The sequence below is a fragment of the Vombatus ursinus genome, unplaced genomic scaffold, assembly GCF_900497805.2.
Source record: "Vombatus ursinus unplaced genomic scaffold, bare-nosed wombat genome assembly UNPS02000580.1, whole genome shotgun sequence".
In the NCBI taxonomy this organism is placed as follows: domain Eukaryota; kingdom Metazoa; phylum Chordata; class Mammalia; order Diprotodontia; family Vombatidae; genus Vombatus; species Vombatus ursinus.
In genome coordinates this window covers 4,649,188-4,666,491 of record NW_020940358.1, presented here as the reverse complement: position 1 = coordinate 4,666,491, position 17,304 = coordinate 4,649,188, and the positions used below count along the sequence as shown (strand labels likewise).

At 47.5% G+C, this 17,304-nt stretch overlaps 1 protein-coding gene across 1 annotated transcript in view; it reads right to left on the bottom strand.

Moving 5' to 3' along the window:
- The window catches only part of HELZ2 (helicase with zinc finger 2), a 32,672-nt gene that overhangs the window by 11,306 nt on the left and 4,062 nt on the right, over nt 1–17,304 (bottom strand). Inside the window, exons 2-14 of the mRNA XM_027849941.1 lie at nt 14,486–15,698; nt 12,905–13,088; nt 12,648–12,755; nt 11,793–12,319; nt 10,893–11,531; nt 8,667–9,450; nt 7,488–7,563; nt 2,903–6,524; nt 2,459–2,541; nt 2,012–2,155; nt 900–1,067; nt 636–780; nt 142–258 (exon numbers count right to left, since the gene is read on the bottom strand). Coding sequence (XP_027705742.1) covers nt 142–258; nt 636–780; nt 900–1,067; nt 2,012–2,155; nt 2,459–2,541; nt 2,903–6,524; nt 7,488–7,563; nt 8,667–9,450; nt 10,893–11,531; nt 11,793–12,319; nt 12,648–12,755; nt 12,905–13,088; nt 14,486–15,528 — 7,640 coding nt within the window. The 5' untranslated portion in view covers nt 15,529–15,698. The remainder of the gene's footprint in view (nt 1–141; nt 259–635; nt 781–899; nt 1,068–2,011; nt 2,156–2,458; nt 2,542–2,902; nt 6,525–7,487; nt 7,564–8,666; nt 9,451–10,892; nt 11,532–11,792; nt 12,320–12,647; nt 12,756–12,904; nt 13,089–14,485; nt 15,699–17,304) is intronic.

The window sequence follows — 17,304 nt, the reverse complement described above, 5'->3', positions numbered from 1 at the left end:
CACACCACTATCCTACACACACACCACTATCCTACACACACACACACACACACACACCCCGCACTCTCCTAAATCCTTAGACTTTCCAGCCAGGCCTTCAGGAGACACTACTTTCCCAACCCTTTCCCTAGAGCTACTCACAGTTCAATCTCTTCCTCCGAGAACTGATCCCCCATCCTCACTCTGGTATCAAATTCCATAATCCTGCGAGAGAACGGATTGGACGGCATCCGGATACGATGATGGAGAATGATGTCTCTGTAAGGAGAGATGTCATGATTCAGTTTCTGTCCCCTACTTCCTCCTGAGCATCTTATCCTACTCTGAGGCAGGGCAACCATAGGCCTTACCTCAAGACTCCTTCTCAGGACTATATTCCTATGGAGATCTAGGCTGACCATTCCACACTCACCATGCCCTATGAATAGGTCTAGACCTCTACCCAAATCCAACCTGATCACCAACTTGGCCCTCACCACTGCTTATGTAACACATACATACATCAAAATAGCAAAGAGGGGTAGGGATGGGGAGAGGACTCACATACTTATACACACATGCACACAGAGACACATTAACAGAGAGAAGCATTATTACATGCATTAACGTGGCATACACATACACACCCTTCCTACCTGAGCTCAGGTTTTGGCTTCCCTTCTCGGATATTTCTGCGAAACATGTTTCTGTAGCTCCCTGGTACAGGGAATTCCATGGCCTCCATCTGTTCACTATATACTTGCAATGGCCTGAGCTCTTCCTTCCATTGAAGGAGGATTTCTGGGAAAGAAAGGCTAATATTAGTGTCTCATCTTCCATAGCCCCTAGTCCTGAGTAAGGAGACACGACAATCACTTATTTCACCAAGTGTCAATGTCTAAGTGGCTAAGCCAACTTACCTGAAACAACATCAACAGATTTGTTGGATGGTCCACAATATAGGATGCACTTCTCCCCTTTGTCTTTCTTCTCCCCTTTCAAGGGCAATGGCGCAGTCTCAGGCTTCTCCTGGTTAAGCTTATGGAACCAGTATACAATATGGACCCCGACCACCGTCTTCCCAGTGCCTAGAGCCCCAGGAACAGGTGTTAGCAATGTGAGCCCATTCCTCCTCTATCCTGGCCTACATTCTCACTTCATCCTCATTCAGCTATTGATGATTTCCTCAAGGCTCCACACAGGAATCAAGTGACTGCATGCTCTGGTAGCAAAAATTACTAGATTTCAAATCAGAGGATCTTACTAGCTATGTGACTCTGGGAAAGCCATTTAACCTCTCTTTGACTATGTATAGGTTGAATCTTCCAGTGTTAGGTAGTGGCCTACAGTAGGTAGTGGCCTACAGTTAGGTAGTGGCCACAGGTAGTGGCCTGTACTGGCCACAAGCCATGGGGTAAGAAAAATAACTCCCTTCTAAGCATCTTACAAATCTTCCCAAGTCTGTTTTGCATGCAGTAAGGAGGGAATATGACAATTCTGTGTTATGTAGTCTTCCCAATACTCCCAGTTTCTGAACTCTGTCCAACCCCCTCATTTTATAGAGAAGAAAACTCCCCTGTTCCTACATGATGAGAACTGGAAAAGGAAAGATAACTATAGACATCCAGGTCATAGTTTTCCACATGCTCAACCTGAACCCAGAGATGAAAAAGAATTACAACCAAATCCTTCAAGTATAGCAGAAAGAACACTCAGAAAACATGTGTTCAAATCCTAGCAGTGCTACCTGTACGGTTTTGGGCAAACCATTTCAATTCAGTTTTCTCATTTTAAAAATGAAAGGGAATAAGGGATTGGCCTAAATTATATCAGCTCACTTCTCAGTCTAAACCTTTGATTCTATTAGCTTCCAAACTCAGAGGTTGCATTCAGGCTATCTTCCTATGCTCACCAGCCCAGTATGGTGGATCTGATGGCACTGGCCACCTCACTGGTCTAATGAAAGTTCTCCAGTGGGGAGCTTCACCCAAGGTCAATCCCTACCCAGTATGCACTAAAGGTTCTGCCTCACCTGGTGGCCCTTGGATGAGAGTAAAAGGCTTTTGAAGAGCCTCTAGCACAGCACTGTTCTGACTCTTATTGAGCCTGAATTTTCCTCGTGGGATGTCAAAGGTCTGACGCTTCAGGACACTGGACTTCATGGCCATGCAGGACACTGAAAAGACAGAACAGAGAATAAGAGGGAAATCTAGGGGTATGATTTTTTTTAATTAAATCAAGAGAGAGAAGAGGGGTTCATAGAAGGGATAAACGGTGCCAGAGGCTGGGATAAAGGGAAAGAAGATTTGAATGTGAGACAAGGGAGAAAGTAGAGCTAAAGTCAAGCCCTTGGGACCCTGTCCCAAGGTCCTTCTTCTACACCCTTCTCTGCCTGCCCATCTCCCTTACTATTCATGGACCACAAAGGGTCACAGGGGTACTGAGGAGCTAGGCATCCAAATGCCATTCTGTGACTGACCTTCCTTGATGGGCTGGCCTAAGGCAATGCCGGTGACAAGTGGTGAGGCATATTTCAGTTTCCAGATGGCTTCCTCTTTCCGGCTTGGGAGAAAAAAAAGAAGGATCCATGAGACAGCTCAGGGAAAGGGAAGAAGGGAAAACATAGGCAACTGCCACTTCAGAGAACTGCCTGGCAAGAGGGTTAATGAGGAACACAGAAAGACTTAGAGGCCCCAGACACAGGACCAAAAAGTCAAGGGGCTAGAAAGTACTTTGACCTCTCCAGACTAAATGGAACTTTGGCAAAGTGGCCTAAAAATAATCAGGATATAACAGCCCAACCCCTAATCTTCTAGGTTGAGGTGCTGCTTTCCCAGGGTGGGAGTACTGGCCCACCTCTGGTCACCTCTGTCCCAGTCACACACACACACCCCTCCACCACTACCATTCTGTGAGCACTTACATATCTGGCAGTAGTTTTGGGATAATCTCAATGGTGAAGCAAGCTCCCTTTCTGGTGACCTCCATAGGGATGCCATCCATGGCTACATGGTGCAGGGAAAAATGGATTCTCTGTCGCTCTTCTCTTCGGTCAACCTTTTTGGCATCCTGATCTATCTCATCTGTTAGCCCATGAGCCACCCAGGTATAGGTGTCAGGGTCTACATTCAAACAAGAGTCAAGAGTATTGACCATGGGTGGGTCTACTGCCTTCTTGCCCAAACTGAGCTTCCTAAAGCCTTGGCACAGAGCAGCCTCCTTTCCTTTCTCCTTTTCCTCCTCCTCTTCTACTGGACCCTGGAGTTTTAGGTTCTCCAACCGGATGCAGAGGTAGCAGAAATTGAAGTTGATATCAATTGCACATTCCTTAAGGAAGCTATAGGTTAAGCAGAAGGAACCTTGCATCTGTCCCTGGCTGTTCCGCTCTTGGTCCCAGGTAATGGGAACACCATGCAAGAGAATAGAGTCATTCTCAGCCACAGCACTAGAAGCTGACTCCATGGCACAGAGCGGTTCCCACACCCGGGAATATTCTTGTGCCTCAGAGTACACATCCTTGGCTGCCTGGGAAGCGTAGCGGGAAAAGCAGTCAATGGGTTTCTCAGCATGCTCCAGGCAAATGGCAAAACCTGGTGTCAACATCCACATCTGGATGGAGGGTACAAGGAAGCCCCTTTGGACATCAGTGGTCAGCTGCATCTGTAGTGCATCCCCAGTACTTAGCTCTAGGACCACCTCTACATAGTGGGAGCACTTGCTTCGAATCACCTGGCCTAGGGGCCGATGGTAGGCAGTCTGGGCAGCCCCTCTAGACCTAATGAGCAAGGCTGCTGCCTTCTGAAAGTTCTGGTTCTGGACAGCCACTAGCAGGTCCTGCCAGATGACACTGCTTACTGGCATGACATGTGTGTCCACCAGCGTTTTGGAGGATGGAGTCCATGCTTTGCCCTTATCCAGAGAGTACATTCGCCTCCTCCATACCAACTTTATGTTCTGACGCTCGAGGATGAAGGTGGGCTGCTCTACCAATTGCAGAGCACGATAATTGACAAGATGGGGGTCAGGCAGGGTATCCCGGTTCATGGGGAAAATCACCTTAAAAAAGCGGTTCGCAGATTCCACATTCACGACAAAGCACAACTTTGTCAGCAGCTGGGCCTTAAGCTGGGTGGCCAGGTGAAGGCAGTGGGCCTTGCGCTCATAAGCCTGCGCACGCCCATTTTTTCGGTTGAAGTCATGGCATAACAAGTCAATATCTTCAGGGGAATAGCCAGGCTGGCCCTGGCCCATGGCAGCATGGAGCTGCCGCTGGAGCACCACATCAATGTAGCGCCTTATGGGGGACGATGCCCAAGTGTACCAGTCCACCTGCAATGAGTAGTGTCCAGTCCTGGACAAGCTAGTAGAGTTTGAGCGGCTAAAGTAGGAACGGCTGAGCAGCTTTCGGAACTCCAGCCCAGCTGGGGCCAGAGTGGGGTGGATGTCATCTGTGGCAATGAGGTCCACCATCTTGTTATAGTCTTTGCTGTCAGCAGCCTGACACAGGTGGTCCCAAAGTGGACGCAGGATGCAAAGGTTGTGACCTGAGCTGGTTGCTCGGGAAGTACTGGTGGTCTGGCCAGAGAGACGGTAAGAGAGATGGAGGGACAGAGGGAGCAAGTGATTGTACTTTTCCTTTAGTTGAGCTATTTGCTGAGGATTGGGCTCAGCCTGGCACCTCAGTGGGGTGATCAACTTTGTGTTATCCTTGTGCACCAGGAATTCAGCTACATAGCTATTGAATAGGATCATAAGTTCCTGAACCATCTGGTGGGAGCTACGTGAACCAAGAGGGCTATCTTCATCTGGTTGGTCATAGTAGCAATCTCCCTGAAGGCGGCTTCGGCGGAGGACTTGGGAAAAGTGATAAGCAGCCACAACACAGCCTTCCACAGTGCCCAGCCGGAGAGGCAGCCTGGCCCCACCACCAGGATGACTTTTAATAATAACTTCAGCCTCCTCATAAGTCAGCTGGAGGTTGGAGCATATCATAGATGGCGTGATATGCCATTGTACTACTCGGTCACCTTCCTTCTCCACTGTAAGAATCAGGGAGATGGTTCGACGTTCTTGTTGGGGAAGGAGACTGAATAGGTCTTGGCTGAGCCTGGATGGGAGCATGGCCACAGGATCCTTTCCAGGAGCATAATATGTGGCACCTCGCTTCCTAGCCTCACGATCAAGTGCCCCATCTTTTGGCATGAAACTGGCCACATCAGATATATGGACAGCTATCTCATATTGGCTTCCCAGGTCCCGGACACTAATAGCATCATCCAGATCCCGGGAGCCCTGTGGGTCCACAGTGAAGGTTAAATAATCCCGGCAGTCCTTCCACTGTCCCCGGTGCAGACTAAGTTTATTGCAGCTGTGCTGGTTCACTTCCTTAATGACAGGAGTTGGGTATCTTCCATTGGCATTCAGAGAGTATTCCATGTCCAGAATCTTAAAACCTTGTTCTAAGGTCAAAGGCAAGGGAAGAATCTCAAGTATGATACCTAATGGATAATAGAACCTCTCTTTCCAGGAGATGATCTGTACACGAAAGAGCTGATTGCGCTTGGTCTCCTCTGTTATCTTCTCGTAGCTAATAAGTTTAATGTGTCCTCGTTGTAAACGGCGGATGGGAATAGTGTTGGGCTTATCCTTTAGCTCTGGTACAAAGATCTTGGTGACTGAAGGGTCAATGGGAATCATTACTCGGGGATCAAACTCATCCATCTTGCATATGAAGATGAGTTCACGGTCACCCCTTTCCAGTACACCTACCACTCGGCCCATGGGGCGCCAGGAATACCCCTGTTCCTCCAATTCTGGGGTCAGGATTTCCACTAGAACTTGGTCACCAGTGAAGGCCATACCACAGTTGGTGCGCCCTCTGATTTGAATAATGAGGGGTGGGGAGTCATCTATGGTGAAGGCAGATGCCTTCTCAAAGGCCTCCTTAATCAGTTCACATTTCCTATATATCTTGGGCTGCATGCGTAGATATTTCTGCAACACTGGCACAGGAAAGCTTAAATACTGTTGCCCTTGATGACGGGACCGTCCACCTGATGTCACATTCAGCAGCCCATCCTCCGTTACCGTCACTGCCACATTCTTGCTCTCATCCAGCAACTCCTGCAGGATGGGGTCATCAGCATTGAGTTCGGCATCAGACACCCACGAAGGAATGTCATTGTTATTGTCCTCCTCTTCTAATTGCTCTTCCCTGGGGACCTTCACAGGGTGCAGTCCTTTTTGCCAGGCCCAGCGCTGTCTGTGTGCCACATCTTGCTTAATTTGTTCCATAGTGAGGTCCACAGGGGACACGCTGTGCATCTCTACACACTCTTGAATGAAGTGCTTCCATACCTTGCTGCAACGTCCAAAAGAACAAAGGGCCACAGCATCACCCACAGCAACCACCTGTGACTGGGCCCTGGTCATCACTGTGTTCAGCACTCGGGCTTCACTGAAGAATTCCAGGTGGGGGACCGAGCTGCTGAGCAGGCTGTCCCGGGTGTGGACTGTGCTGAGGATGATCACTCGGAACTCTCGACCTAAGAGAACAGCCAGGACCAAAAAATCAGGACACAGCCAGAAGAGCAAAAGCAAGGGAAAAGGAAAGGGTGAGGCCAGGTGGGAACCCCGAATGGTCAAAGAGCCAGATCACCCTGGGAAGAATACTGGGTGGGGGCAGGCAAAGGAGGAACCTACCCTGGGGACCCTTTCCCATTATAGGGAAAAGAAGTAGCCAAGACCAGAGTTCTCAGACATTTGACTTTCAGCCCCTCTGGATAGTCTAGCTCTAAAGAAATCATGCATCTCTGTGCTGCTGCATGATGAAGATTACCAAGGTGCTTCACATCTATCATCAAGAACTATCCAGGTGGATGTGATCCAACAGAAAACTTCCCCACCCTACCACCTCCCACTCCTGGCCCTATACCCTAGGAGTCCTGACTCCCCCCACCCTTAGTGTGTGCTAAAGAAGATCACACATGCAATGTTGTATCTGTAGTCTGGCTGACCAAAGAGTCCTTACTGTAGTTACAAAGAGAACCTGACACTCAGCCTCTTTAAGTGTGCCTCTTCCCTTCCCTGAGAAGTTGCAACTAATAACTAATCATGGTCTTAGAAGAGATAGTAAAAATTTCTACACTGTTCTCCTATTCTATGAAGTTTGGATTCAGTCAAAGGGCCACACTTGAGGACCTAGAGAGCCACATGTGACCCCCACAGACATACACAAATACATAAATACATACATACATACATACAGTGACCTTTGAGGGACCCCTGCCCTTAATAAGTCTCCCTATCAAAGACTCTAGGAATTAGAAAACAGGGCCCCTCCACCGTCCATTGCCCAGGGGTTTGGCTGTAGTAACAGTGACTAGCAAATAAATAAGGTTCTAAATAGACAGCTAAGGTCACCTTAAACAGGGTACTCCATGCCCCCATCCTCACAGGACCTAAACATATTACCTCCTAGCTTTATGCTCCTGGCACTAGGCACCCACCTGGCAGATTTTCAAAATTCTCCACTGCTACTTCTCCCAGTTGTTTCTTCCTCAGTTCTTGCCTCAGTGTTTTTACCTAAAAAATAGACCAACAGGGGGACCAATTAGTGACTTCAGCCCAGAGTAAACAATATTCCTCAAGATCCCTACCCTGTATAACCAAGTTTAATACCAAGACCTCAGCCTCCAGACTTATTCCATCAGAATCAAATAGCACCATCCGGTGCCTTCACTGGGAGGAAGAATACATCATATATATACTCACTCTCCCTTTCCGAAACCATCCAGAACAATAAAAAGATTAAGCCACATTCCTCAGATCATCCCAGTTTACAAAATCCCACCTCCTCCATGAAGCCTTCATAGATTATTCAGAGAAAAAGTTAAGTTTCTATCAGCTTCTGTGCTAGATGATGGGTCTCACACACACACACACACACACACACACACACACAACCGCCCCTACTATTTCCAGTCTCCATTAGAAACACTGGTACCTGGTCCCAATATAGTATGATCACAAAGGACATGAGCTACTGCAATGTTTGCTAAAGACAATCATTGTACTACTTGTGCATTTTCCTATATTTCTCTCCAAGCCATAAGAATAAGGATAAATACTAGACCTGAGATTTCATTAGCATAGGAAACTCCCAGGTGAGAAAAGTCTCTACAAATATAAGTTGGCGCCTTCTCTTAGAGAGTGGTCTGAGAACTCTGAAAGAGTAAGTGACTTGCCCAGGGTCACATATCCAGGATAAGTTAGAGTCAGGACTTGAACCCAGGCTATTCTGCCTTCAAGGACTTCTCTCTATCCACTAGACTATGCTGCATCTGAGTATGTTTATCTGCGAACATATACTTGATGAAGATGAATCAGTGAGAGTGATGATAATGATGAAGGACCCCAGAGATCCCTTCTTTTCCAGGTAAAGGAGAAAAGTTTAGACCACAAAAGGGTCCAGAAATGATCATTACTCCCCAATCCATATGCAGGATACTTCTTGAGGATCCTGAGAAGAACTATGTGCCTCCTAGAGTGCCCAGTGGACATCTAGAATGGCTGTCATTTGGAGGTGGAGTTTAAATACAAAAGTCTGCCTGCCCATTGACAAACCAAGATTCTGTTTCTAATCCCTGCAGGAGAGAAAAGACAAAGATGGAAAGAGGGCCAATCACCTGAGAACCATGAGACACAACACAAATTTGCTTCAGATCAGGGCTATTCCATTGGTAGGCCCAGATACTATAGAATTCTTGCACCTTCTCAATCACCTCCACTATCTCGGCCCTGTTGAACCATGATGTCATTGTTATGTCTCTCTCAGGAGTACCAGCCACATGGCAAAACATGAGCGGATACTTGCATGGGTGGCCAGGGATCTGTCCACTAGCCTGAATAGGGTTGCCCTTAGCCACATAGAAATTCCTAGACACGAAGGAAATGATGGCTTCAGTGGAACGGTAATTTTCATGGAAGATGACCCTGCTCTGGGAAGCCAATTCATGAGTCTCCCGCTGGTAGTACTGGAATAGCCGATTGAGCAGTGTGTGATCAGCAGACTTCCTGGCCCCCACGCTGAAGAGTTTGGGGGTGATTTGCATGTGGTCCCCAGCCAGCACAATGCGAGTGTTCTGGGTGGCATAGGCCAGTGGAATTATCGCTTCACATTCTAACATCTGAGCAGCCTCATCAATGAGAATGTGGGAAAAAAAACCAGGTGACACACACAGGGAGTGGGATAAAGTAGTGGTCGTGATTATAATGCGGTGCTGCTTTAGTTTCTCCTGAGTTGGGAAACAGAAGGAGCGTCCATCATCTGAGAGGCAGCAATACTGCAGTGTGGTTGGGTCTGTCTGGCTGAGGAAGCTTTCAGTGTTTTTGACCCTCAGTGGCACAGCCTCAGGGTGTCCAGTTGTGACATAGGCGTGAAAGTACTCACGGATGTAGATGTCAGCAGCACTGTGGAAGAAAAACAGAAGAGGTTCAGGAGAATGGCTACAGGATTTCCTCAATTGCTTCAATTCAATTTAACAATTATTTCCTGCCTCTTACGTGCAAGGCACTATGCTAATTAATATTGGGTATACAAAAAAAAAATGTATCCCTTAAGGGGGTTACATTCTACCAGGAGATGCAAACTGTATAATGTTTTTAAAAAGAGGCAAAGGAGAGGTCCAAAGTGCTTAAATGAACATTTAAATTAAATTTAAATATTTTTAAAGTACTTAAGATAAATTTGCTAATCTGTTGAGAAACATTTAATAAATACTGTGCTAAGCATTTTTGTTCAGAGAAAGGAGAGAGGGACATGGAAAGAAAGAGATATGTAGGGATGGAGAGAGGCAGAGAGAGAGAGAGAGAGAAAGAGAGAGATAAAGAACTCCACTCTCAAAATTATTCAAAGGTATTAATCAAGTGCCAATTATCCATTTTCCATCATAAATATTTAATCCTAGGGTATCCCCAACCTACTGTCTAGGTAAACTCACAGGTGAGGGAATTACGCATGACACTTTTTAAGTTTAATATGCATTATTAACATTTTCTCCATAGATTTCTTAAGTCTAGACAAACAAAACAATAAATCAAGCCCTAATTTGTAGGGTGTACTGATTTCCAAGGTGTGAGTGCTTACACTGAAATTTTAATAATCAGTAACTTACCCCTGGTTTAAAGCTGGCTCCAGCACACCCCAAAAGAACCCACCACTATCAATCAATCTCTAACTGTAAAAATCCTTCATTTTGAGACCCATCTCATATTCTGCCTCCACCATGAACCTCCCACCCCGTGCTGACACCAATATCCAAGTGAAAGTAATCTTTCTCCTCCCTTTGCCCAATCACATTCTATCTTGTATCAGCCCTATTTATGTAATCTGGAGAAGCAAAGACTGGCGGAATACACGATCCCTGTCTTCAAATATTTGATGAGCTGCCACATGGAGGAGAGATTAGACTTAATTGACTTGACCCCAGAGGGCAGAAATAGGACCATAAGGGAGGGGAGTTACAAAAAGGATTTATTCGGAAAAACTTCCCAATGATTAGAACCATCTAAAAGCAGAATGACCTGTCTCAATCTCTCTGGAGATCTTTGGAGACTATAACCAGGTATATTACAGAAGGGATTCTTCATATCCATTCACATTAATCCAGATTAGATGGCCATTGAGGCCCCTCCAACTCCAAAATTCTGTGATTTTGACTCTGTATATGCTACTTGTAAACAAGAACATTGTCAGTTTTTATCTTTGTATTCCTAGGGTATCATCTGCTACTCTATAGTATAATACATGATACTACACTAGATCTCATGGGTACCTAGGAAATGTTAGTTGAATCGAGCCCCAATCCTGACCCAAAGAAAGCTGTATTTGCCCCTGCCCCAGCCCAGCTCACCTGTTGGTGTGGGTACAGATCAACACTTTTGTGTTGGGTTGTTTGATAACCTCTAGCGTGGCCATAGCTAGCGTGTATGTCTTGCCTGTCCCAAATGGGCCATAAATGAGCAGTGGAGGCACTCGACGTCGACTACCAGCTGTGCCTGTGATAAAAGAGATGGCCTGCTTCTGTTTTGGATTACCACGGAGCTCCTGGGGAGGTGGCCTCAAAGAAGGCAGAGAACAGGTAGGTACATCAGGTACCACCAGTCTGTCATCCTGAAGTGCATCAACGGCTTGGTGCCATAACCCAAATACAGTCTTGTCAATTTGAAACTGGATTTCCATGAGCTGTGTATCTTCATCCTTAAGTCCCAAGGCAGAGCAGCAGTGGGCTGGCAGCAGAAGCCACACATTCTGCTCCGAAGTGGCCTTGACTTCCACCCAAACCTCATACACACGATTGTCAGGGGCAGGGACAGGTGCCACGTAAGCAGTGCTAACAGCTCTACTTAGCAAATAGCCCTGGTCTGTGTCTGGTGTCAGGGAGCAAGGGATTGGAACCTTGGCGTACAATTCCCCAGGTGGTGCAAGCTTCATGCCCATTGCCAAGGTCTGCATCTTGGAGGTTAATGTGACTTCCACCTGAAGGTTCAGTCTGTGACAAAGGGATAAATAAGTTAGTGAGCGATCCCTCTTATAAACTTCTCCTCTGGATCCTCTCTAACCCATCCAGATCCCTCAAACTTAGCTGTATTTCTTTTCTGGTATTTCCTGATCTCTTCTGACTCCAATTATCCTGGGTCAAGGAGGGCATCGCGGGGAGACACGGCTCCCACGCCCTTAATTGCCACCTTCCTCTGCTCCCCGCTTCATGTCCTTCCCCCTCCCCCAGCCAGTGACTCCATCCCATGCTCACTTGGCCACCAGCTCCTGCCGAGCCTCCTCTTCTACATACAAGAATTGGTGCATCCTGTCCCGATAGTTGACTGGAGTTATGGGGATCTGGTCAGAGGCCATTGACTTGTAGTATTCTAGTTCCTGGGGGCTCACTTTGTACTTGGCTAGTAGCTTCATCTGTTCAGCCGTCCTAGCCGCACTGGGCACCACGCAACGATTTCCACTGTGCCAGCGTATCAACTCAAGAAGACAGTCGTGGTCCTGCGTACAGATGGGCAGGATCCCACGGGCTTCCCTCTGTCCCACTTGCACGTGTAGCTTCTGTACCAGGACGGGCCGACGTCCAAAGTCAAAAGCCACCCACTGCTGGTAGCTGCCAAAGGTGATACACTCCACCAGCACCTCCACCTGGAAGGTCATCGCTGCACCCTGCACGTGGAACCTTGAGCCTTGGGCGTAAAGCTGTCCTCGTGGCAGGCCGGGACTCACCAAGGAAAAGATTGCTCCCATCTGACGTCTGAGGAGGGCCACGTGCTGAAGCGGGTCCTAGAGAGGTGATGGGGAAAGATGTTGCGACATCAGCAGTTTGGCCCTCCTACCCCTAAACTCTCTCCCTCCATTTCTCCCAGTCCTCTTCATTCCCCCCAGAAGCCAGGCCAGGGTCTCAGACCACAGCTTTTCCTCTACCAGTTGCTCCAGATGACAGGATCCACTCTAGCCCCAGTCTTCTAGATCCCTCACTTCCTCAGTCATATTGGCATACCTCTGTGGGTCATCCTGCAACCCCATCATCTTGGTGACTGCTTCCACTGTTGTAAGGAGGGAGCTGAAACACTTCACATACGCCCCACTTCCCCAAACGGGTGTCACAAACCTTAGAACGGATGATAAATTTCCATCTGCATTGCGATTTCTTGTCCTCTACCCGGCATTGTAAGGGCTGGTCACAGTGCACAGTTACATCACGTATAGACTCGGACATCTGATGAGAGGCAGATGGGCACGGGAGGCTGTTAGCAGAAGGGATGCTACCCCAGCTCCCCATCCATGTCCATGAGATCACACCCAGGCCCTCCCCATTCTTCACCCCTCTTCTGAAGTCCTTCCTCAAAGTCACTAAGGCCTACTCACCACCAGCATTTCACGGCTGCAGTGCTGATATTCATGTAAAAGCCGGTCCTGGTAGGAGAGAAGTCCATCCTGCCGGGCTGATTCCTCTCTTATCTGGGCTGCCTGAGCCCGCACAATCCATTCCTGAAGCTCTTCCACGGAGTGTGCCTGGGTGCATCCATTTCCATACTCACAGATATCCTGCCTGATAGAATGAGAAATCCAAACATAGTAGTCAGCTGGATTATTACAGCAATAAAAGTCTTGCCCTATCCTTTTCCCATGCTGCTGAGGTAGTAACAAGGTCAGATGGAAAGCATATTAGATTTGGAATCAGAAGACCCTAGGGTGCAAATGACAACTCTGATACTCCTTATATGACTGAGCAAATCACATCATTTTGCCCCAGTTTTCACATCTATAAAATGAAATGACCTTGACGTAGAAAATCCCTTTCAACTTTAAATCTATGATCCTGTGAGCAAATCTTAGTGTCTGGTTTGGTGAGAGACAGGAACATGTAAAGGGAGTGACATCTATGGATTCTTCCCATAGGCTGGAGCCCTGAGTTTGGGGACTGAGAGCTAGTCCAATGGCCTACATGAAATGTAAGTTTTGACGAGAAAGGAAGGAAGGTAAGGAGTGGCTAAGATATCCAGTCCTTCCCCCAGAGAGGCCAAGCCTTGAGCAGCTGGGGCTGGGGACACTAAAAGGTGGTCTGCTTCCACATGCGATAGAACAGAAAGAACACTGAACTAAGTCAGGTACACAGAATTCCAAAACTGGATCTGACTCCTTACAATCACCTTTACCTGCATCACTTAAATCTCTGTGTCTGTTTCCTCTTCTCTTACCTCATAGAGCTGCTGAGATAATCAAATGAGATAAAGAGCTGAGAAAGCTCAAATCCCACTTTTAGCATACAGAAGGCCTTTCCTGGTGTCCCTTCCCCCTCCCCCCCCATCCCTTCACTGCCAGTGACTCCCTTCTGAAATTAGTTTCCATTTACACTCCACATGTCTGTGTATGTACATAGTTGTCTACATGTTATCTCCTCATTTGGAATGCAGGATACAAGCTCCTTCAGGACAAAGACTGTGATTTTGTCTTTTTCGTATCCCAAGCACTGCTCAGTGCCTGGCACATAGTGTTTAATATATGCTTGCTGATTAACTCACTGTAAGCCACGTACTGTACAGAAGTGGGGTACCATTATGGATCTAAGTCCAATCAATGTCCTCCATAAAGAAGTTTAGTATTTACTGATGAATGGAGAAGAAGAAGGGGAAAGATGGAAAGAGCTCCTTGAGTGGAGACACTAAGCACTAACTCCTTCTCTTCTCTCCCTATACAATGCCTAGCCTAGGGTTGGCCACACAATCCATGCTCAATAAATGTTTGCTAAATGAAGTGCTGCAGGGGAAGCTAGGTGGTGCAGTAGATAGAGCACCGACCCTGGAGTCAGAAGGATCTGAGTTCAAATCCAGCCTCAGATGCATAACACTTACTGGCTGTGTGACCCTGGGCAAGTCACTTAACCCCATTGCCTAGCCAAAAAAAAAAAAAAATGAAGTACTGCCTTTCCTGCCCCAGAAGCCTTACCTGCTGCAAAGTTTGAATTTGCGGAGCCCCATGGGGGGCGCTCGGTATTCCCACAGGGCCCCCTGGTCATAGGACACCATCTGTGTGTGCTCCAGGGTTGAGCAATGGTTCTCAAAACTCTCTTGGGAGTTGCAGGTCACGAGGCAGGCTCGGCAATATAGCTGAATCTGGGGTGAAGCAGATGGGCTCCCATTTCTACCACCATCCTCACCACTGGTCCGAGCCCCTGCTCCAGATTCCAGTGTGGCTGGAAGCTTAAGCAAGTCAGAGCGAGTCAGGTAGCCTATGGACTCAGCTTCCCACACAACCTTCTCCACATCACTGTGAGCATACTGACAGCGAACAACCCCATGCCGACATGGATGTCCTCGAGACACATACATACAATATTCCAGGAGGTGGTTTTGCCGGGGCAGAGGCCGGATCTCCACTAGCTGTTTCTTTCTAAGACCCTCACTTGTTATGTGTACGATAAGCAGGTTAGAGGCCCCATGCTGTGGGCACGGCAGATTTGGACCCCGGATGGTCACCTGTGGAGGGCAGTTCCGGAAGCAAGGCTTACAGAGTTCCTGAAAATAGCCTCCAAATTCAGCCCCTATTTCTTCAGCTGCAGTCAGGATCCTGGGAGTCCCTTGGTACAAGCTGCCCTGTACTTTAGCTTTCAGCCATAGTCTGGGGATATCATTTTCCCTCTCAAAAGTCCAAACCAGTGCTTCCTCTAAGCTTCGGGCAAATGTGCACTGGTTGTGGTGTTTCCTGCAGCCCATCCCAGCTTTGTAGTAGCGGCACACTTCATAACGTCTGGGCCGAGGGAAGCTCGGCCTGCGTCCAACCTTTCTCCATTCTTTATGCTCAGGTGCTCCCTTGGCCCTTGCCAGGAGGATCTCACGGGGGCAATTGTGTTCTATGGAATCCCATATATACGTGCTCTCATTCAATGGCTTCGAGCAGACTGAGCAGCCCACACGTAGGTCCAGTTGGCTCTGGAGCTGGTTCAGTGGGCCCTGGAGCCGAGCCAGAAGCCTCTTTTTGAATGACGGCATCTCCCTCCACAGGACACTTGAACTAGATATAAAATATCCAATGACTCCAGCTAAAGGTGCTTCAGGTGCCCCAAACACTGGGTCAGTTTGCAGCAGGCACAGCAAGGTCCTCGAGGTAGCTGGACCTCAGGATCAGTTCATCCTCCAACTCATGTCCTGAACTCAGAACCCTAGGGAGATGGGAATAGTCATCACTCTGAACTGGGGATTGGAAGGGGAGAGGGACAGAAGAGATGGCTCCTTCCAGGCAAGGACAGCCATTTGCTCCACCAGGAAAAAGAAAGAAGCATGGCCCTGCCCTAGAGAAGCCCCCAGTATAATGTGGGATAAAATCTAAATACAAGCAAAGCTTTAGAACTCACAGGGGAAAACATGGAAATAAACATCTAACTAATTACTGCTGTGGGTACAGGACAAAAAGTAAAAGCAATAACCACAAGGACAAGGTGACCAGAGGTAGGTGAGGTTCATTTTGAAAGACCACACTTCAAAGAGAAGGTAAGTTTGGAGCAGAATGCGGAAAGATAGATGGACATGGTTTTGTGAATGAGAAGGGAAGCTTTAGGTTTTGGTACTTTTCCAAGTGGAAGAAAATAATTTCCTCTTTTACTCATCTACAAAAACCAAATGACAAAATCCTGGCAGCCTGTCCATCCTACAAACACTTTTTCCTTACTGTGAACACTGAAATGTCACCCAGGCCTCACAGGGCAGGAGCTCATAGGGCAGGACCAGCTTGAGATGTGGAAAGGGAGATTCCTATGATGACCACTCTACCCTGGAGAGGCAGAAACGTAGGAAAACTGGCAGACACAGAGCTCTCTAATCACAGTTGGGGAGAAGCCTATGGGCTCTTCCTTCCATCCCCATGCCAACTCCTTAAGGTCACTTCTTCCTAGAGGTAGAGATGCTCCAGAGTGGCAGGATGGCCCCTGATTGGGAGAGATTATCACCATCACCATCATCACCATCACCCAAAACCTCCACAAAGATTTCACAAGGACACAGCAACTTTATACAAAAATTTCTTTGGGGACTAATATTCAGTGAGCTCTTCCTCATTTTGGTCTTCCAAGGCTTAAGAGACTTAACATCTGACTCCACCAACCAGTAAACTGAGTACCTTTTTGAGCTTCATCTGCATCCAGTACTGCTGAGCTCCCACAAAAACATTTCCATTTAGGGGTGAGATAAGGGGTAGGAGGAAAGCAAAATCTGTGACCTTTGGGAACCCTGCAGATGAGCGGATTCCACCTGGCCTCAGGACACAGGATTTCATCACAGTAAGTTCTCCCTCTCTTCCCCCACCCCACATGACTGAGATAGATCAGGAGAAGCAGGTGGGGTGGAGAGGAGGAAAAGCAAGCTGGACAGCTTTGGAGATTCTCAAGGAATAGGCCATTGCATGGGGAAGGAAAGCAAAGACTGGATGTTGACCTCTGCCTCTGCACCCAGAGGTACAGATTGGACAGGCTAGAACTCTAAGGGTTCCCTCCTAACCATATTCCTATCTCTCTAACTCCTGAGGTCTGATTTTCCCAAATAATAAAATAAGCCTTTGGTTTACCTCATGTGCCTCAGTTTTCCTACCTGTATAATAGAAAATCATATTACTTTGGCTTTTGAGTAACTGGAATCAACGTCCCAGAGAAATAAATCATCCCCTAGACAAACCACAACCTCCTTCTCCTTTCTCTTTCCATTTCTATATTAAGCAGACCCACAGGAACATATGTGCATTAAGTCAGGTAAGTACAGTTACAGTATTTCACTCAC